Source organism: Cheilinus undulatus, linkage group 11, assembly GCF_018320785.1.
Source record: "Cheilinus undulatus linkage group 11, ASM1832078v1, whole genome shotgun sequence".
Lineage (NCBI taxonomy): Eukaryota > Metazoa > Chordata > Actinopteri > Labriformes > Labridae > Cheilinus > Cheilinus undulatus.
In genome coordinates this window covers 28,329,551-28,351,128 of record NC_054875.1, presented here as the reverse complement: position 1 = coordinate 28,351,128, position 21,578 = coordinate 28,329,551, and the positions used below count along the sequence as shown (strand labels likewise).

At 38.7% G+C, this 21,578-nt stretch overlaps 3 protein-coding genes across 3 annotated transcripts in view; 2 read left to right on the top strand and 1 right to left on the bottom strand.

The window, feature by feature from the left end:
* Nucleotides 1–894: 894 nt before the first annotated feature.
* Nucleotides 895–11,927, top strand: ddx20 (DEAD (Asp-Glu-Ala-Asp) box polypeptide 20). Its single transcript, XM_041800467.1, has 11 exons — nt 895–1,109; nt 3,829–3,923; nt 4,255–4,423; nt 4,501–4,615; nt 4,738–4,880; nt 6,783–6,921; nt 7,074–7,132; nt 9,386–9,468; nt 9,599–9,704; nt 10,440–10,541; nt 10,628–11,927. Exons 1-11 carry the CDS (start codon nt 914–916, stop codon nt 11,740–11,742), a joined length of 2,322 nt encoding a protein of 773 aa, XP_041656401.1. The 5' UTR covers nt 895–913; the 3' UTR covers nt 11,743–11,927.
* Nucleotides 11,928–13,920: 1,993 nt separating this feature from the next.
* On the top strand, nt 13,921–17,629 carry LOC121518147 (5-hydroxytryptamine receptor 1-like). The gene is made up of 2 exons (XM_041800379.1): nt 13,921–15,100; nt 16,872–17,629. The coding sequence occupies exons 1-2, from the start codon at nt 14,042–14,044 to the stop codon at nt 17,025–17,027; spliced, it is 1,215 nt and encodes a 404-aa protein (XP_041656313.1). The 5' UTR covers nt 13,921–14,041; the 3' UTR covers nt 17,028–17,629.
* A 135-nt stretch (nt 17,630–17,764) lies between these two features.
* LOC121518146 (potassium voltage-gated channel subfamily D member 3-like) overlaps nt 17,765–21,578 on the bottom strand; it is a 166,645-nt gene continuing 162,831 nt past the window's right edge. Inside the window, exon 8 of the mRNA XM_041800378.1 lies at nt 17,765–20,138. Within this exon, the coding sequence (XP_041656312.1) occupies nt 19,964–20,138 (175 nt within the window). The 3' untranslated portion in view covers nt 17,765–19,963. The remainder of the gene's footprint in view (nt 20,139–21,578) is intronic.

Sequence of the window (21,578 nt, the reverse complement as noted above, 5' to 3'; positions counted from 1 at the left end):
AATAATTCACTGTATAGTCTAACGTAAAAGGGGGATATATTTGGGATAAAAAAGAAAAGAAAAATTTGTGCCAATGATACAAAATAAATCTTTTGATAATTCTGCAAAAGGAAAACTGATGAAGGTACATAAAATAGGGTAGTGTTCATCAGGTTTTGTTATCAAGCTGCACAGTTCTGGTGGATAGATGAATTAATTTTTGGGTTGCCAGGTTGTGAAACATTAAGATAGATAGAAAGATGGATAGATAGATAGATAGATAGATAGATAGATTTGTTTTGTGATTCTTTATTTCACCTTTAAAGCATAGACATAATGCTTGTTTGTAAAGACTATCTTTATTAAAATAATTCTCTCTCAAATTTTGTATTTAAACCCAATGAACCAGCATGTAATATCAGCAAAATTCATGAAACCATCACAGATCTGCAGCTGATGCATTGCTCATTTCTTTCATGGATGCATTGATTTGGTCTGATTTAGATCCTGATTGATTTGTGGTGAAAACATTAAAGTTACTGGAAAATTGCTAATTAGCATAAAATAAAACGGCATAAAAACGGCGTTTTAAAGTGGCGATATTTGGCACATTTTGCTTGTAATAGCGTCTTATTTTGAAACGCTGGCTTGCTTTAGATGCCGTTTTCTCCTGGAATTTCAAAACATTGAAATAAAACGTGTGTTAAAATATAAAGTTCATTATCCATCGTTAATACCAATTATCATGAAAACAGTTTTTCTTTAGCCAATCGTTTCCCCCCTCTTCCGTCATTAGTCCACTACTTGCTACTGAAGAAGAAAGTGATACAATTTCTCCTCCCAGCCACCAGAGGGCGGTGTAAGCCGCAGCGACAGCTCTGACACGCATTAAAACACCAACGTTTGCTCACCGGCGGAAAACAGTCGAGTCAACATGGCGACCTCGGTGAGGAAAGCAGCCCACGACATCGAAACGCGCAAACGCACCGATGATGTGCTTCTGTCAGAGGGGATCAACTTCAGCTCCTTGCTGCTCTCTCAGGCCGTGCTGGACGGGCTGTCCGCCGCAGGCTTCCAGAAACCTTCCCCGATCCAGCTCAAAGCCATCCCGCTAGGCCGCTGCGGACTCGGTGAGACAGTCGGCATGAGTTTTCCTGCCAGTCAAACAATCTTATTATCAGACAGTATGATTGCAAGTTGGGTTGCAGTTGAAGTTGAATACATGTCTAATTGTTTTCTTGATCATTAAAACTATCGTCCATTGAAATATCACCAAGGAAATGTTTATTACAATGAAGACCAATGCTGTATATTTTGTTTTGAGCTGTGAGAATACTCTTTACTCTGTTATTTTCATGCGTAGATGACATGAAGATGTCAGGGAGAACAACAAAGCTACAAAAGTCTAGTTAATTTATACAGAGAAATTACTTTCCACGTGAAACACTGACAGTGACAAATACAGTATATGGTCAGGTGAGCTGAAGACACTTTCAAAAATACTTCAGACACAAATAAAGGTACTAAAGGTAAGGTTAAAGACACAGTTAAAAAGCATTAAGACACAGACAAGATAATTTCGGCACTTTTGGAACCAAACAAAGGCCTTTTTAACTTTTCAAACGTGAAGAAAAAAAAAGATTTCCATACTATCTTCTGTGATGTCTGTCCATTATCTGCATTGCTTAGGGCCACGATCACTATCGGCAGGTATGACATTTTTTGCTGACGGTTAAAACTAATATTTTGGCTTTGAAAATCTGCCTGTATCAAATTTAGATATTCGCTGTAAGAACAAATAACAGTGGGGTTTTTTGCTGGACCAACAGACCTACATCATCTGAAGTTGTTTCTTATTTATCATCATTCCTTATACTTTAAAGTGTGTTTTAGGGACTAACATTTGTTAATTTGTTCATTTTCAAACTTTAAATTGTCTGTTTAACTATATTCAAGTTCTTGTAATGATATTGCTTTTGGCTCAAATTGTTTTGTAAATATTGGCATATTGGATATCGGCAAAAATCCAATATTGGGCATCTCTAGCATTGCCCATCCCATTTGGGGTCACAGGGTTACAGGCGTCAGTCCCAGCTGTTACTTGGTGAGGGGCAGAGTACACCCTGGACTGGTTGCCAGTCAGTCACTGAATACATTTCAGTTATGGACTGTTGGCAACAACTGTAGTTCTTTGAAGGGCTGCAAGTGCAACTAACAACAAATAGTGCTTTGTCAGGTGTTGGGGTCTAACACGTTACCATGTTAGTTTAAGTCTATGGCTGCCCTCTTTAGAATCCTCCCAAATGCCTTCTATGTCATGACATAAGCTTAAAAGATTTATATCCAAAAAGAATAAACAGAAGCCTCGGTGAGGACTCCCAAGATTTCAGTATCCATTGTGGCCACAGACACGGCTCAACTCAGTCACAGAGTCACAACCAACACAGGTCTAATATGCTAGTTTCTTTTTTCTCTTTGAGGGTATTTGATAAATTAGAGGCCTATTGTTCTCAGTGTAGACCTTATAAATTGTACTTTTTATGTTTTGCCAGTGGCATTGATAAAAATCACCAGAGACAGAATCATTGTTTATCCGTTAATCACCAAACCACTATGTCTGTTTTAAGGGGACTGTTTCTTATCTGAAGAGGTCTAAATATTTTGTTTGAAAGTTATACCATGGCAGTTATTTTAAACCAAAGCTACACTATAATGCCAAAAGTATTCACTCGCCCATCCAAATAATTGAAATCAGGTGTTCCAATCACTTCCATGGCCACAGGTGTATAAAATCAAGCACCTAGGCATGCAGACTGTTTCTACAAACATTTGTGAAAGAATGGGTCGCTCTCAGGAGCTCAGTGAATTCCAGCGTGGTACTGTGAGAGGATGCCACCTGTACAACAAGTCCAGTGGTGAAATCTCCTGGCTCCTAAATATTCCACAGTCAACTGTCAGTGGTATTATAACAAAGTTAGAACAGAACAGACAGAACACCTTTGGGATGAATTAGAGCAGAGACTGAGAGCCTGTCCTTCTCATCCAACATCAGTGTGTGACCTCACAAATGGGCACATATGCGAGTCATGGCAGGTGAGCGAATACTTTTGGCAATACAGTGTATCTGTTTGGCTTACTACCTCAAGGACAGAAGATCTGAGTTCTTCAAGAACTAAAATGTTTCTGATTTTTTTTTACTTTAAAGATTGTTAAAAAAAACAGCCTCTGTATTGTCAAACCAGAAAACATAATTGCTGTGAATGCTGCAAAGCATTCACAGCAATTAGTATGATATTCTGGAATTGTTCATTTTTTCATTATTATAATGCTGTTTTTCTAACAAAACTCCTTCAACATAATTCAGCCTAAAAACTTTAAAAAACAGTACACCAGTAAACTCATTTAAGACCTTATTGCTACGACTATTCATGTTTGTGTCATTCATAGATTCAGGATTATTCAACGTTTTGTGTGAAATGTGGCCTATTGACATAAATGGAGAATATAAAAAAATGTCTCATTCAAACCCTTATGACTCATTCATACATCACTTAGAAACTCCATTTAACCTTTAGAATGTTCCCAATATTTTTGGATGATTCAGTGTTTTTACATCTTTCATACTTACTACAGGCATTTTTTATTCATTTCAAGGCACAGGATTTTCAGCCAGGAGATGCAACACACAGCACTAGCAGATTAGTACAAGCTTTTTCACAACAAAGTAATAGGAATGAAATAAAACACATCAACTTGTCACTCAATGGAGGTTTAATTGAGGCCCAAAACTGTGATGTAGAATATTTAGATGAACTGTGATTCCTTATCATTTCTGTCTCCTGTTTTTAGATTTGATTGTTCAGGCCAAATCCGGAACGGGGAAGACATGTGTGTTCTGCACCATCGCTCTGGACTCTCTGGTGCTGGAGAATCCTGCAACTCAGGTGCAAAGATGAGTGGAATAAGGAGAAAATTGATCTTAATCATTTTATGTATTAAAATAATCAGGCTAAAAATAAATTAAGAACAGATGTCTGTGAGGCAATCTCTGGTTTTATTGTGAAGAGTTTAAAGTGCTTGAAGTCAAAAGGGTAAATGAAAGAGGATGAATATTTTTAAAGCGTGACCCTCATTGGTGATCAGGCTACATTCTAGTGCACTCTAATCTTATTATCTGTGGGGTCTTCATGATTGGAAGCCCCTCAAAACCTCTCCTTAATCTGCAATCAATCAAATGGAAGTGCTCATTGTCATCTCCTGTTTTTCCACTTTCAGGTTCTTGTTCTTGCTCCCACACGTGAGATAGCGGTGCAGATCCACTCCGTAGTGATGGCCATAGGCTGTGCCATGGAGGGCCTGGAGTGCCATGTTTTCATTGGTGGGCGGCCCGTGAGTCAGGACAAACTCCACCTGAAGAAGTGCCACATAGCTGTAGGCTCACCTGGTGAGGGAAATCACCTGTTTATGTGAACATCATGCCATCTGCTTTTTTGTGAACAGTGCTTCTGGTTGTGTTCACAGGGCGTATTAAGCAGCTTATCGAGCTGGGCATGCTGTCCACGGCCAGCGTCCGCCTGTTTGTTCTGGATGAGGCTGACAAGCTTCTGGAGGAGGGCAGCTTCCAGGAACAGATCAAGTTAGACTTATGATCATTCTCTGAATTTAATTTTCTACATCCAAGCCATTATTTTCAACTTTACCCCTTATTACTTCTATTAAATTGTACTGTTATGTATCATCTCTGCTCTGACTTCCCAGCTGGATCTTCTCCTCTTTGCCTGCAAACAAACAGATGCTTGCTCTCTCTGCCACCTACCCAGAATCCCTTGCTCAACATCTTACCCGCTACATGAGCGAACCCACATTTGTCCGACTAAACCCCAGTGACATGGGCCTTAAAGGTAAAAGTCCTGACAGTCTCAGTAGGCCTTGTTCACTAACAGTTCTGTAAGAGAAATTTATTCTTAAAATCCTTTTATGAAGTTGTCAAGAAGATTCTGACATTCACAGAAGTTTTGGGATTTGTCTTAAGCTTCGGACAATTGAGAGCAATCTTACGCATATTTAAACGCTGATTTGACAGGATAGAGTAAATTATTTTTGCATTTATTAACTCAAATATGCCAGATTTAGGAAAAAAAAATACTGTTTTAAATTGGATTTTACTGATTTTTTCTTAATTTGGTGCTTTATGATATCAAATGGTATGTACAAATACATCAAAAATTGTAAATGTGTTTCCTTATAATTTAATTATCCAGGATTGGAAAGAGAAGTGGTAAACAAAGTTATGTCCAAATAAAAATAAACTGTAAGAAGTCTCACACTGGACTCCCAAGTATAAAAGATACTTAAATTGATTTAAAGTGGGTGCAGTGCTGCTCAAAAGGAACTGAATAAGGCTGATTTTCTGATTATATATGTTGCACCTGGAGTAGATTAGAATATATACCACAAACACATAAACTGGATATCACTCAGACAGCGCTATTATCAGAAACATCGGTGGGCTATGATAAGAAAAAAATGCATTCCAGGGGAATTAAAGCAAACAAAAACAGTATTTCATCATTTTCTTTATCTAAAGTCTATTAAGATGTGTGTGTAAAAAATTTTTTTAATCTAAGCCATTACCATTTATTCCCATTGTCAACTCTGTTAGATCCTGGTTTTGTGCGTTATGCTTAATTCATGTTGTTTTGCTAATTTTTGATATACAGCTAATAACTAATTTATTTACAAAGATTAGTTTTATATGGTTAATATGAAAGATTAAGTTAGAACATCATGAAATTCAGAGATGAGATACTTTAGATGAGTGACAAAATAAACAAGAGTGAAAATAATGCATTTTACTATATCATAATTTATTACCAGTAGTCGATATATGAAAAGTTGACATTCGTCATCAATTAGCAAAATAAAAATTAAATAAATGTTAGTGTGTCTGATGGAGTTGTCAAAAATCTAGATATGATAGGAAAAAAGTCAGATTTTTGGAACAAAAAATGCTGAATAAACAGTCTGCTCCTTCCTACAACTGTTAGGTAAGACTTCACTGCACAAATATCCACTTTAAATTCTTGAATTAAAACAAGAGACTCAAAAATGAGTGAGCTATTTGGGATTATAAAGGGTGGTAGGCATTTTTTCAGTCAAAATGGATATGATTTTAATTGAACCTAGTTGTTCTTAAAACTGATGCAGTTAGATGATATCACACACCATGTAAATAGCCAGGTTTTTATGGTTTCAAACAAGTGACTGATGAAAATATGATACTAATATGCAAATTTATTAAATATGCAAACCTATCAATTAATCCTGTCATATCTGCACTCACAACTGCATATGAGTGCTCTCTTAGATATTGTTCTTAACCATGAATAAAATCCCAGAAAAGAAACCTTTAATGGATGTCAGAGCTGTCTTAAAAACATTGAAGTGGGTTTTAGGGCCATTTATTCTGGGGGAGACTTGTTGAATGAGGCTTATTAAAAGAAGATGTAACGGTGTTAATGTTTAAACGTTTTTTTTTTTTTTTTAGTGTTTTTTTCTCCTGAAGATTTAAAGGAAAAAGTAATAAAGTCTGTTCTGAGAATGAGTCTTATTTTATTCCTAAACTGACTTTTTTAGTGTGCTATGAAATTGGGGGAGTAAAATAGCATGAATTAACATAAAATGAATCCCACACCTGACATCCACATATACAGTGACTCAGCTGAAAATCCTTTTAAGCTGTTATGCTTTAATTTACTGTTCGCCCTCCCTCTTTGTATCTTGTCTTTGTGTGCCCCCTCCAGGTCTGAAACAGTATTACAAGCTGGTGCAGTCCCATCCTCTACCTCACAAGGTGTTTGAGGAGAAGGTGCAGCACCTGCTGGAGCTTTTCAGCAAAATCCCATTCAACCAGGCACTGGTGTTCTCCAACCTCCATACAAGGTGATGATGCATGGATTTAAAGTTTACTCAAAGTCCTCATCACTCCAACAGTGAAAAGAAGCAGTGGATTTGCTCTTGGCATTAGTTTGAAATTTCACTGATGAACAATTTCTAACTGGTTTCTTACATGTTGTTGCTTCATGCTTCCACAGGGCTCAGCATCTGGCAGACATCCTGTCCTCCAAAGGCCTACCTGCTGTTTGTATCTCAGGTGAGAGAGCTGTTAGGAAAGCATAGTGAGCTGCAGTAATGAGCACAAAATGTATTCATGAAAGCAGAAAACATTTTAGGTAACTTTATAAACGTATAGAAGAAGCAATATGTTAGATTTTTTTTTTTAACTTAATTTTTGTCATCTTTCTGGATTTTTTTGACTGTTTGCTGGGCATCAATTCACAGATGAAACAGTTCATTGATTCAAAATGACCTTGAAGAGTGACTTGCTTTCATTTACAGAGCTATACTTCTGCTAAAAGGATTTGAATCACTCCAAAATCTGGTGTTTTAGACACACTTCTAATCAGAGATGTCAAAAGTATTCACATTCATTACTCAGGAAGAAGTATAGATACTAGGGTTTAAAAAGACTTCACTAGAAGTTGAAGTATCAACTCAAGCTTTTCACTCAAGTAAAAGTATAAAAGTACTGGTTTCAAAACTACTTAAAGTATAAAGGTAAAAGTAATGTAAAGGGAAAAAATTCCATTAAGGACAAAAGCATAGGCCGCACCACAGGGGGGAATTCTATTCTACAATTCTATTCCATTCCAATCTACAATCCCATTCTACCATGCCATTCCATTATACTTTCTATTCCATTCTACCATTCCATTCTATTATACCTTCCATTCCATTCCATTCTACAATTCAATTCCGTTCTACAATTCCATTCCACCATTCCATTCCATTCTATTGCATTATACTTTCCATTCCATCTACAATTCCATTTTACCATTCCACCATTCCATTCCATTCTGTAATACTTTCCATTCCATTCTACCATTGCATTCCATTCTACAATTCCATTCTACCATTCCACCATTCCATTCCATTATACTTTCCATTCCATTCTACCATTCCATTCCATTCTACAATTCCATTCTACCATTCCATTCCATTATACTTTCCATTCCTTTCTACCATTCCATTCTGTTCCATTCCATTCCTTTATACTTTCCATTCCATTCTACCATAGTGCACTACCCCACCTCATTTTTCTAAAGGCCATAATGACTACAATGTTATATCAAAATGTTAATGTTGAAAAATTTGGGATGCACCTGTTTCAGCCGTATTTATGCCCATTGAAAATTAACACATTTTAGTACAATGCAAATACATTCAAGAACCATATATGTGTACAAGGGAGCATTAACATGTGTTTCATGGAGCGGAAGATATGAAGACTAGTTGCCTATAAGTATTGGTCTTCCTGGCTACCAACCTCCTCACTGGTGCTTGGTTGGGACATTTCGCTTGAGTTCTCTTGAGTCTCTGCCATGGACATCTTCGTACTAGGCTACATATGTCTGCCATTTCCTTGCTGGAGTGTGACGTGATTTGTGTCATGTGAGCAGGTGCGATGGATCGCGTACAAACCAATGTATTATGTTTATATTTCTTATCCAACCACAATCAAATTCACTCTACCCAGATGGTGCGATTTATCTGGATAGGTTTTAGGGTTTTTTATTTGTGTTTTTTTTTTAACAGTGACAAGCCGGAATGAAAACAAGCTGAAATGAAATAGGAGTAACGAGGTTATTTTTAAAATGTAAGAAGTGGAATGTACAGATTATTGCATGAAAATGTAAGGAGTAGAAGTAAAAAGTCGGCTGAAAAATAATTACTCCAGTAAAGTATTGATACCCAAAATTTCTACTTAAGTAAGGTAACAAAGTATTTGTACTTCGTTTCTTGACACCTCTGCTTCTAATGCATATTTTTATGTAAAAAGTTGACTGAAATCTACAGTAAATACCACAGCAAACAATATACCTGTACAAAGTGCTGAGACATTCACTGTCATGACTTTGAGTGCAGCTGCCATAAACTCCACCAATAAAAAGTGAAAATTTGATCCTTTATTATTGTGTATTGCAAGCAGCTCAAAACATGCGGTGATACATAGGGGTTGACGTCACTTTTTACCATCTTTTCTCCTTCTCGTGGTAAATATGTGTGTAAAGAAGACCGGGATAGACTGATAGTTAAACAGAGCTTGTGGAGTGCTGGTGTGATTGAAAACTCTTTCAGTTACAGCCAGGTGACCATTATAGGTGGGTGGAGTGACTTATGGACTGCAAGTTTGTCAACTTCATAACAGTCACTCAGTCACTGTAGTAAAGCTAGCAGAGGGGTAATGTCTTGATGGCAAAATAACTGATGCTAAAAACAGCCAAAAACAGACTTGTATACCAATGTGAATTGTAATCCACATTTTATGGTAAATCTACCTGCACAGGGGGTCTGAGCCAGGACCAGAGACTGGAGGCAATGTCCAAACTGAAGCAGTACCAGTGCAGAGTGCTCATCTCTACTGATCTGGTGAGACACGCTTTATTGTATTCACTGTTTTCTATCTGTCAGCCTTCTCTTCATCTTTCTCTCAGAAGTGTTAACTGGGATGGACTGTTATGATCTTCTCGTCTTTAATCCTGTTTTTCTGTACCGTCAGACGTCCAGAGGCATAGATGCAGACAAAGTGAACTTGGTGATAAACCTGGATGTGCCTCAGGACTGGGAGACCTACATGCACCGAATTGGAAGAGCTGGCCGCTTCGGTTGGTCTCAGATAATGTAACATTGCAGCCAAAACCAACCAACTTAGATAAACACCAAGTGTTGTGTGGTCCATGGCATTTACCTGATTTTTGGGGTGAAAAGGGACCTGGAGAAATTGATCAGAGTTGCAGGGTTGATCCTCTTTTTTGTCATAGAAAAGGAAAAACTAAATTTAAATTCATGCCTTATAAACTGACTTAAATCCTGAACTTTATCAGCTTAGATTATACTTTAACACAATTAGGTCCATAATAATTTGGATAGTTATACGTTTTATATCATTTTTCATCTATTTCCCTCCACAATGGAACAATATAAACAACAATATATGAAGTGCAGATTTCAGCTTTAATTTAAGGGGTTCCATATAAACATGATTTTTAACACTGAGGAATTACATTTTATTCAAAACAAAATTATGTTGATTGATATGTAAAAACAGTCGGGGGGGGGGGGGGGTGTACTTTTAATAGGCACAGTATGTGAAGTATTTTTAGCCTCTGGAGTCTATGGAGTCTAAGCAGCATTAATTTCCCCATGCAGAAGGTCAACAGGTCTCTAATCATCCAATCTGCATCAAATTAACTATCCTAGTTTAATGTGGTATCAAAAAACAAGGTGAAGGTATTCTTAGGCATCCGTTTCTCATCTGGACATAGAAACCACATACATTTCTTTTTTTCAAAATCTCTTTATTTGAATGTGACCTCATCTGGATTACTTATTGTCTGTAGGCACTCAGGGGCTTGCTGTGACCTATTGTTGCCATGGCGAGGAGGAAAACAAGATGATGGCCATCGCTCAGAAGTGCAGCCTGAGTCTGTCTCTGTTACCATGTGAGTAGGACGCAGGATGTTCCTTTAAAAAGCTTTTACACAAGTTAATATGCTGAAGTGCTAGAGGTTTTTTCCTGTGGTTTTAGCCACCCTAGAGCCTGGGTTGATGGATGAGCCATGTGACTGGGATGTCTGCACCGAGGCCTCCGCTCCAGACACTTTATCACACTTCTCATCCAGGACAGTGAAGAAGAAGCAGCGGGCCAAGTTGGTCACAAATCAAGAACAAGAGCAGAGTATTCAAAGAAAGCCAGAGAAGTGCTATCCTCTACCCCGATCAGTAGCACAACGTGAAGAAAATCCTGGAAAAGTATCTACAGCCCCGACTCGAAAAGAGCTGCAAGACGCTCTGCCAAAGATCCCCCCTCTCAGCTCGTTCAAGACAAACAGGCCGAGGTTTATGACCTTTGAGAAGGCTAAGCAGGACTTTGAGAGCTTCATGACCACAGGGTTGGGGAGATCAGTGGAGGTCATCAGGGAGTTTAGAGGTCGAGAGGACGGTGGCACTGATGATCTAAACAGGCACAGAGAGACTGTCATGCTGCATGCTGACGAAGCTCAAGGCTTTAAGCCAAATGGAACCCAAAGAAAATCTGACTTTTTACATCCGAGATCAGCCTCTTCTTCCTCAAGCTCAGAATCAGACGATGATGACACAAGGGAAACCACAAGTAATGAAAAGAAGGAGCCTGTTATCCCTTGGAATAACACTAAAGCAACTCCCACTACATCCGAACCACAGCTTGAGACAACACAAACTGACATTTTTACACCATCTCCACCAGAAATCTACAGCCAGACAAGCTCTGCATCAGACTGCACAGCTTTTTCTAACTCCTCTGAAACCTATAAATCTGCATCAGCTGTTCAATCTAGCAGGGGATCTACTCAGGCGGCTCTATCACACACCAACACAAACAGATCAAAAAAGGAAAAAAGAGGCAAAAACATTTCAGAGGATAAAGACAGACGGCGAAAGAAAGAAAGGGAGGATAAAGAGCATGATGATGGAGAGGAGGAAGAGGAGGAGTTGAGTGCAGAAGATTACTGGAGATCATGCTACAGAGCCTGGAATGACTACTACTCCTCTATGTATCCTTTTCAGGAGCAAGGGTACCAAAACTACTACAGCGTGGCCCACAACTGGATGGCAGCTTATCGTATGAACTCAGTTTACATGGAAGAACTCCAAAAATACTAACTGCTCTGAAATATGTAAAAAAAAAAAAAAAAAAAATTGTACAAAATTTTCTTGGCAGAAAAACATCAAGCACTTCTAAGCTGATATGTTGCAATGAAATGCATTCCTGTCGTATTGGTATAGTATAGCTCCTCATTGGAGCCTTTCCTTGTCATGATTCTAAACATTAAAGTACTTTATTGATACATTATGTGAATTTTTTTTTTTTTTTTTTTTTTTACTGGTAACTAAGGGTTGCTCTTCATAAGTAAAAATAAACTGATAATGATATCTGTTTTAAAGCCACAGCACCAAAACTACAAATCCCAAGCACTCAAAATCAGGTCTTTTTTTGTAATGTAAACTCACACACTGCCTTAACTACACTTAACAGCCCCCTCTCTTTCACTAGTTGCAGCTTTTGGTTAAAGAACTACAAAAAACTGGACTTTTTAATCCTGCATTCTAACAACAGCCATCAGTACATATGTGAAAATGTATTTTCTTAAGTCTTTTGTCACTGGCCATAATTTAACAGAAATCTCATCACACCAAATTTTTAAGTTCAATAAAATTCTAGTAAAATTCAAAAATATTTAAACTAGGGATTCACACACTGTATTATTGGCCTGATATTGATAGATATATATAATAGATAATGGCCTAAAAATAGTTTTAAGTTTAAGCAGAGATATTTAAAGCCTGGCTATTCCGTTTGGCAGAATTGGGTTAGAATACACCATATTGCATTACCTTAAACATTTGTTGAGTTTGAAGCAGAACCAACAGACCTGGGCTTATTTGGCTGAAACTGGGGTGTTAATTAAATTGAAGGGAATTATGAACACTTCCAAATACTAATCAGTTGGCACAAATATTAGGTGCCTTCTAGAAAAATAAAGACCTAAAGGAATTTCAGAACGACATGACCAAAAACATACATGCACATCTACAAAAAAACGGCTTCACCCAAGGAAAATTAAAGCTTTGGGATGGTCTCACCAGAGCCCAGACCTGAATCCTGCTGAGAAGCTGTGGAGTGACCTGAAGAGGGCTGTGCACAAGAAATGCCCTCATGCTTAAATGAAATCAAAAGGTGTTTCAACTAAGTCTTGGTCTAGAGGTGCACATATTAATGCCACTGAGTTTATTAATTTGTTGTTGTTAAAATTAATTCCTTCTTAAAGATTGTGGCTGTTTTTCAACTGAATTATATTTCATAAGTTACATTAAAGGTTCTGCAACCAACACTTGCTCCTGACCCATCAGTTGAGAACCGCTGTTTTAGATTACCTCTAAATACTATATTTTATATTTAATCTGACTAAATACCTCTTTTTTTGGCACAACAAAAATAGATCTTTTATTTATTTATGTGGTGGCACATTAAAGTCTTTTTTAAGATGTTAAATCCTTTTTTAACAGAAAGTGTGACCTTTTTACTGGTAATGTTAACCATGTGAATGAGCACATTGAACTAAATATTTGGAAAGTAATGCCAGACTTCACAGCTTAGCTATGATGTGCAGAAAAGTAAAGATGCTGGAAAATATGGGGGGAATATAATTAAATGCAAAAACTGGTTAAAAGGGGCAAAAATAGGATAAAGGGTAAAAAAAAGTGGTTACAAAAATGCAGAAAGGGGCAAAATGTTGAAAAGCAGTTTAAAAAAATTAAACATTATAGAAACATTGTCAAATTAATGGCAAAACTGGGCAAAAAGTTGAAAAAATGATTGAAAACAATGGTGAAAATGGGTTAAAAGTGTATAAAAGTGTCTAAATCCAGAACCAAGCTTGTCATTTCTTGCAGCTCCAACATGAGGTAACCGTTAGCAAGACACTAGCCCCAATGCTACTCATCCAACACAAATACCTTGATATCAATAAATCACAACTGGGGAGGGACAATTCTGTTGGGTTTTTTTCAGAATCTGTGGGCAGGCCTGAATCGAAGTATCATAAATACGGACTTTCCAGTGTCATCAGACCAAGGTGAAGAGGGGAGATCCAAACTGTATAATTTCCTTTATGTAACGTCCTCAGCAGGGCACAACAAGGTCAGACAAGTGCAAATTCCCCTGATTACATCCTAATCAAGCTCCCAGCATTCAGCCAATCAGCGCTGATCCACACAAGGAGCAAATTAGTTTAAACTAGGAGCCCACTTCAGTTTTTTCTTTATTTGTTTAAAGCCATTTAGAGTCTCTGTTCTTCTTAACGTGAGTCTCAATGATGCTGCTGGTTCAGTCTGAGCTTTGGCACTCTGGTGTGGACAAACAGGTCAGGATTTTCTCATAGGATAAAACTGCGGTAAAATAATGGAGGCATGGCCTTTGTGGAATGAAACAACCTCGCATTATGAGACTGTCACGGACACCCTGTTCTTCATCTTCAACTACACAGTCTTAACGCTGACATTAATGCTGGGCTTGCCAGGGAACTTGTGGGTTTGTTGGGTTGTTTTCAGGACAAAGAGTCTGCAGACGTGCAACAACGCCCTGTTGGTCAGTCTGGCCGCCAGCGACCTGTTGAAGTGCTCCGTGGACACCCCACTGCTGCTCTTCTCCTTCCTGCGCTACGGAAAGGACAGCCAGGTGTGTGTGTCTGTGTGCACCCTGCAGCAGTTCACCTACGCGCTGTGCAGCTGCGTCCAGCTTCTCACGCTGGTCAGCATCAGCGTGGAGCGCTACCAAGCCATCGCGTTTCCTTTCCAAACCGAGGGGAGGAGGGCGAGGGTCTGTGTCTGGATCATGTCCATCTGGGCATGCGGCCTCATTCTGGCTGTCATCTCTCTGACTCTGTCCCAAGACGCGCTTCTATACATGCTGTGTCGTCCACACGTTGCTGCCCACGGGGACGAGCGTCTTCAATACGGTGATCCATTTGGCCCCTATGTCCTAGTACCGGTCTGGGGTCTGTCTCTGACTGTGATCATTTTCCACTACCTGCGGATATTCAGAGTTGTAAGGCAGCACCAAAAGAAAGTTTTCAGCCGAGGAGTCCAACTAAAGCCCACGGTGTCTGAGCACGCGTGGGGATGGCTGAGTGTCCCAGCTTCAGCACCACCAGCCTCCCTTAACTCTCTGGCCAGTGTTGGTTCCAGGAACCAGATGCCTCCGCGTAGGACGGTGCTCTTGGTGGCCGAAGCGAGTGCTCCCATAGCGGGCCCCTCCACGGGAACGGCGCCGGAGAGACCTCCAGAGATTGTGGGTGCTGTATGTCTTCTCACACCAGGTGCCAGGGAGCGTGGGAAAAAACAGATAGAGGGGAAGCTGGCCAAACGTTTCGGGTATATAATCATTGCGTTCACGCTTTTCTGGGTGCCAATGGTAGTCATTCTGCTGATGAACGTCATCTCGTGGCAGGACACGGACAAAGTGAGTCCAAGTTTGTTCACCTTTCTCGGCTATTATCCTACTGCTGTTAGAAATAGAGAGGCCTCCTGCAAAGGTAAAGCACAGAGCTTTTTAATAGTGATGGGAACTGCTGCTCTTTTTAGTGATCCAGGTCATCTGGCTCAGCTCACCAAGAAGAGCCGACTCTTTCGGCTCTCAAATGGATCCTCATCTGGGTACCAGTTTGCTTTCATTTGACCTGTCATATTTAACATTTTCATGACAGATGATGGAAGTTGGTGCTTGTATCTTACTCCAATAATGCTTTTTGTTAAATTAATAATAATGTCATTATTTTTCAAAATCTGTCTCCTCAAAATACATGGTGGTTCAGATGAAATCTGCTCATGTGCTGGGCTGTATGGCACACCTGATGTAAAACAATGCTAAACCATCAAGCTTGAGTCCCTTGTGCGTGGTGTGATTGTGTTAGAACAGTGTGGGGGGAAAAGATCATCCCTACTGATCAATCAAATATATTGAGACACACAAAATATAATAATAATAACAATAAATAATAATAATAATAATAATATAAGCAGCTCACAAACAGGATTTGGATCTTATTGTTCATGTAAAAGAGCTGGCACTTTTTCTACCAGCTTGTTCATGAATGACACACGACTACATTTTAATGTTCCAGTTTGTCACTATTTAAAGTTACTAGTGAGTTTCTTATGTGTTTTATTTAAAGCATAGAATTTAAGAGAAACATCGTATGAATTAATGACTGTTACGCTTTTTAGGAGTGCTATGATCATATGCAAAATGATTAAAAATGTCTGTTAGATTTGACCCTAAAACAAGCTGTAATTCCATGTACATGTGGCATATTGACTAAATTACAAAGAGTAAAAGTTGTGTAAACATTAGAATTTTAGAAAAGTTAGCAAAAGTATAAAAAAAACAAACAAGCTGAAATATCACATAGACATGAGTATTCAGACTCTGCAAAGACTGAGAGAAATGTTAGGAACCTGTGTTAAATTTCAGGTGTTTTTACAAAGGGACTGAGTACTAATGTCAATGGATTTTTCAGTTTTTTATTTTTTAAGAAATTTGCAAAATAATCTAAAATTCTGTTTTCACCTCTTCATTTTGGGGCGCCGAGAGTAGATTAATGGGAATAAAAATATCTGTTTCAACTGTAGCACCAGGCTGCAACATACAAAATTGAAAAAAAAAAGTGAAGAGGGTCTGAATACTTTCTGGAAACACTGTATGCCTTATAAGGAGGAATACAAAATGGGGGCATTTTTACCATCAAGGACAAGTGTGATTATTTGCTGCCATCCATAAAAAAGGTTGGTTGGGATGCCTTTTATAAAAATGAACCAAACAAGGAATAATTACATGTAAATAAACCATATTGCCCATAAATGTAAAATAAAAAGTGAACAACGCATGTGAATAAGTAAAAGGATAGAAAAAAGAAAATTGGATATATAAACATGATATTAGACTTGATCAAATTTGTCCCATGAGGACAATGTGTAGTCTTCACTAAGAAAACACAAGGTTTAGTAAAACATACTGTAAGTATGTCAGCTCAAGGCTTCCATAGATAATGAATGCATTTTTAATTTTAGTTAAATAATTAATCAAATGTCAGTTTTGGCCATACAAATATCACCTGAAAGTTATATTGATCATTAAAACTCTCTGAGCTGATACTGTAGATGTCCTGCAGAAGCATTTTTGGATGGGCATTCTTTGTAATGCACTATATTTTCCCCTCTCCTGTTTCCCACAGTTGCTGATGGAGCTGGAAACATCAGCGATTGTGCTGACCTGTGTGCAGGCTGCAGTGGATCCACTCATCTACACTTTAGTCACCAGACAGTTTCGCTCTGAGCTCAGCAAGATACTCTCCTCCATCCCAGGGTGTCCCTTTAAATTGAAGGCGTGAAGGTTCACCGCTTAAACATTCGGGTCACACAGACTGCACCCTGGGGAACTGAAAATAAGCTGATTTTAAAAACTTGCACAAAGTGATTCAGAGGCAGGTGAAGAAGAGAGCCCACAGGTTTGTATTTGTGGCAGATATAGATGTTTTATCAGGCGTTTCACAGTCGGGACACAAGACAAGGTTCATAAATAATATCCAACACCTGACAAGATACGCACAGCAGTAGTCTCAACAACGACAGGTGGCATAGGAGGGCAAAGCAAAGAGTGAGAGGGAAACAGAGTCCAGAGAGAAGACAATCAAAGGAGAATATAACAGAGACAAACACAATCACAGACCTCTGCTTTTGCTGTTTGTAAATCAATCCTATGACACTTTGAACAGAAATTTGTGACCTAATAATTCAAACGGTGTCATTTCAAAGTGCAGCTGTCACAAAAATGTCCTGAAACAGAGAAGCAGAAAATAAAAAAGTCATTTAAATGCAGGGAGCCTCACCTCTGCCTTTAGACTTATGTTGTAGTTCAGACTCTTGTCAGACTTGATGCTGTGAATATGAAGTCGATGTCTTCAACCTCTCTTTAAAATCACACTGAAAAAGCTCATCTGTGCTTGTCTTTTATTTCTTTTCACTGGGTAAATTTACGCACAGCTTGACTAAACACATACTGAATCTAGGCAGCTGTAGTCACTGTGTACAGTTCTAAAATACCAGCAATAGTAGGCCTACTAGGTCACTGCAATAATAGCCAAGGTTAAACAGATCCTGTTTGAGAGTAATTCTGGCTCTCTTTGAGTCTGGATGAAACTAAAGCAGGATCTAGTGGATCTTAGGTTCTTGTGTAGTGATGCACTAATATGGTACAAATTCTGCTGACTATATTTCCACTCACGCTGGCTGATATGGTGATATATATGCTTTTTTTGTGGGTTTTAGTACAAATGTATGTGTAAAATTGGTTACACTTTTCCAGGTAATTAAACACTTTCTTCTAAAAAACATGATACATTTTGCTGCTAGTTTTCTTTAAATAGTAACTATACTGAAAAATGAGAACGGTTTATTTTAGCTACATATATGCAGGGTTAATTTTAGACTGATTCCAGTATTGCTTTTGAAATATGCTCCTGGCTGATGCGGGCAGTATGCTCAAAGATGGGCGCACCTATAGTCCTGTCTGTGTGCTCTTGATCAACATTTGATTCATCTATGCGCAGCAGAAGTGGGTGCGTAGCGTGTTGTGACTGATCTCATCCGCCTACAGACGATCTATGTGTCTGTGAGCCGCAGGATGACATTCAAGAAGAAGAAGGCCAACAGAGAGGCACCAGCAGGGAGGTCAGCAGAGCTAAAAAGGCCAGCATCTATAGTTAGAAAAGTCAACTGTAAGAGGTGAGAAGTAAAGTTAGGGCTTGAATCAAGAGAACAGAGTGATTAACAGGTGTTTTTAGTGACAGAGATCTGCGGATGGCTCATCCAGTGTCCTCAGTGTCTCTTGTGTCACCAGACGTCCCCTCTTTAAGTTCTCCAAGAGTAAATAAAAATTTGAAACACCAAGGAAGGACAAAAAGTACAAACATCAAGTATCCTAACCACATAGAGTACACATACCCAACAACTTTGAAAAAATGCCCGCTGAGTTAAGGGGGAAGAAAGAACGTTGACAGCTATAAAGACTACTGAAAGCATACTGTTGTTCACACAGGAGGTAAGGATACAACAGGACAACAACAAGAGAGAGAGAAGAGAGAGAGAGAGAGAAAGACAGACTGAGGGAGAGAGAACGAGAAGACAGCTTCACTGGTTCTGCCAAACGATGGTCAAATATTACAAAATATTCTATTAACAATATTCACAAAGAACTCAGGCTCAAGACAGATTTGTGTCAGAAATTCTCAGCATGCGCCTTGTGCTTTTAACTGCAGGGTTTGAATTCAAAACAGACGGCATTTTTTTTTTGTTTTTTTGTTGTTTCTTTGTTAAAGAATTGAATTATTTGAGGTCTGTCAGGGCTGCAGCAGCCAAAAGGAAAAACAACAAGGGCAGGGCCTTATAAACAAAAAAATATTCTTATCCTCCATGAAAACAGGCACATGTTGTGTAGAAGGCTTTGGAGCGGAGAATTTCAGACAGAAAAGTGTTCAGTGAACCCTTCAGAGTGGCAGCTAGTCAAATATACCATATACTGAGCCATAGAGACTTCCAGAAGAATTGAAACACAAGATTTCAATTAACTGAGAAAGACGCACACGTTATCGCTCTATCTCACTCACACGCTCACTCACACAGGCACATACTTCCTATGGAATACAGCACAATTCCTCTATCTAGCAAAAGTTCACATAAACCCATTCACAAATATGAAACTCATTGGTAACGTCGTCACGGACACACCAATCATATTTCATCTTTTAAAGAGTTTTTCTCTTGAGTGGAACATTATTGGACCTGGAAAAATGACTGATTATTAATCTATCAACAGGTGAATGAACTGAAATGACAAAAAAATGACAAAATAATAATGTTTGTTATTTGAGTTGTCTTAATTTCCCTCATTTTCTCCTGCTTAAAGAGTCAAACTGAAGCAAAACTCAAGAAGGTGCTTTGTGCACACTTACAAATGACTTGAGGAGTCTCACACACCTCCTCCTCTAATCTGACTCTACAAATGTTCCCAGCTCATTCACCCACACACACACTTACATCCGCGCACACACACATGCCACGCACCCACTGACATGAATATACTGTATCTAAAAGCCATCCTCCTTGTGTAAATGGAGTTCATGTCGTTACAGTACATGACCAGCAGAGGGCAGGCTCCACCGCGGCCAACAAGGACTCTAAAAGCTCTCCTCCCCATCATTCATCAGTCCTCCTTCATCCCTCAGTCTGTCTCCGTGAGTCTTTAGCTGTCTTTCCTGCACTCTTTTCTTCACAGTGCCGACACCTTCACAACGTTCTGGTGGGTGGGGGCCGCTGGCAGGTGAGCGTCGCCTTCAGGGGTGGTTACTGGCGGTGTGGGAATGCTGATGATTGCTGTGGTGATCTGGCTGCTCTGGCAGTTTAGGGGGGCTTGCTCGTCCACACGCATGTTGAGACTGGAACGGCTTTACAAAAGAAAGAAGGGAAGAAAATCAAGAGTTAGGATTGTATGTCTGTATAAAAACATTTGTTTGAAGCTTACAACACCTAAAGTTAATAAAAATGAAATCTATCATCTTCTAACAACTACTACTCAAGGTCAAGGAAGGTTTTTGAGTCCTCTTGGGAAGGGGTTCCCAAACTCTGTCCTAGCATGGGAAAGGGGTCTGGTTGCAGACCGCAGATCTCAGACTCCCTCTCTGGCAGACCACTTCTGTGGGACGCCACATCTGTCAGAACGGAAGTGGCATAATATGCCAGTACAACACATCATGTATTTTTTTTAAATCCACTTAATTCATAAATAACTTCTGGCAGTTACATTCATGAAATACATTGCAAACATTACAGACTACGCAACATCTCATAAATAAAACAGAATAAACATCAGAGATCTAATCTGGAATTAAATCATGTTTAGACCTGTTTTAGAAGCAGTTATGTCAACGGTGGCCACTTAGCTTAGTTAGCTTTAGCTTAAACTAACATACATTGCCAGCTATGTAGTTAATGTTACTACATAAGCCAGTGTAGCTGTGTTTGCTTTGGCTGATGTGAGCCATTGATTACATAACTTCTCATAAAATGATGCTAGTTTTAGCAAACATTGCATAATCTGACGTGGCTTTGTTTGCTTTACATTTAGCTATGTTGCTATGCAACATATGTAGCTACATTGGCTATGTAGCCACATTAGCTATGTTGCTACATTAGCTAAATAACTACATTATCTATGTAGTTAATGTAGCCTTGATAGCTTTAGCCAAAGGAAAGTTAAAAAAGGAGGAGCTGGGGTGGAGGAAGGTTGCAAAAAGCAGCTTGCAGAGAGATCAGTAAAGAGTGCTAAGCTAGAGCAGTTTGAAAAAGGCAGCATGACGGTGGTTTTGTGGTCCTTAAGCTAACAAAAACTATTCTTTGCCCTTTTTCAAACTAAACAAAAACCCTGGAAAAATGTTCTAAACACTGTAAGTGGTAGTCAATCCACACAGAGGTACAAATATGTAGCTAATTATCATAGCGTTATAAGTAGCCTCAAACTCCCTAAGAATCAATACTGCCTCAAAAAGTTTAAAGCTGAAAATAAAACTTTAGATAGCTGTTTTTAGCCAACAAGCTTAAAAAAATAAGTCAGAGTAAGTTTTTGCAGCTAATTGCTTTGATTGCTCAAAACCTCCAAATATTTGGGTTGGTGGATGAAACAAAAAAATGAAGTTTCTCTAACAGATTTGCAATTACTAACAAGCTAAGTGGTTGTTGGAAATGAAACTCAAACTTCTTTGATAATTATTTAGCTCTTTTGTGACATTTTCAGTTTTATTTTTTTAATTTTTCTGGTTATTGATTCCCTTCTTTGAAGATTTTCTGCATTTTCTGACACTTTCTTCAGTGAAATTAAATGTATTTTT

Excerpts from the sequence above, each read along its gene's own strand:
- ddx20 (XM_041800467.1), top strand. The coding sequence starts at position 914 with ATGGCGACCTCGGTGAGGAAAGCAGCCCACGACATCGAAACGCGCAAA. Across the intron at positions 1,110-3,828 it reads GCTAGGCCGCTGCGGACTCG|ATTTGATTGTTCAGGCCAAA; the intron begins GTGAGACAGTCG and ends TCCTGTTTTTAG. Across the intron at positions 10,542-10,627 it reads GAGTCTGTCTCTGTTACCAT|CCACCCTAGAGCCTGGGTTG; the intron begins GTGAGTAGGACG and ends CTGTGGTTTTAG.
- LOC121518147 (XM_041800379.1), top strand. The coding sequence starts at position 14,042 with ATGGAGGCATGGCCTTTGTGGAATGAAACAACCTCGCATTATGAGACT. Across the intron at positions 15,101-16,871 it reads CGTGGCAGGACACGGACAAA|TTGCTGATGGAGCTGGAAAC; the intron begins GTGAGTCCAAGT and ends TGTTTCCCACAG.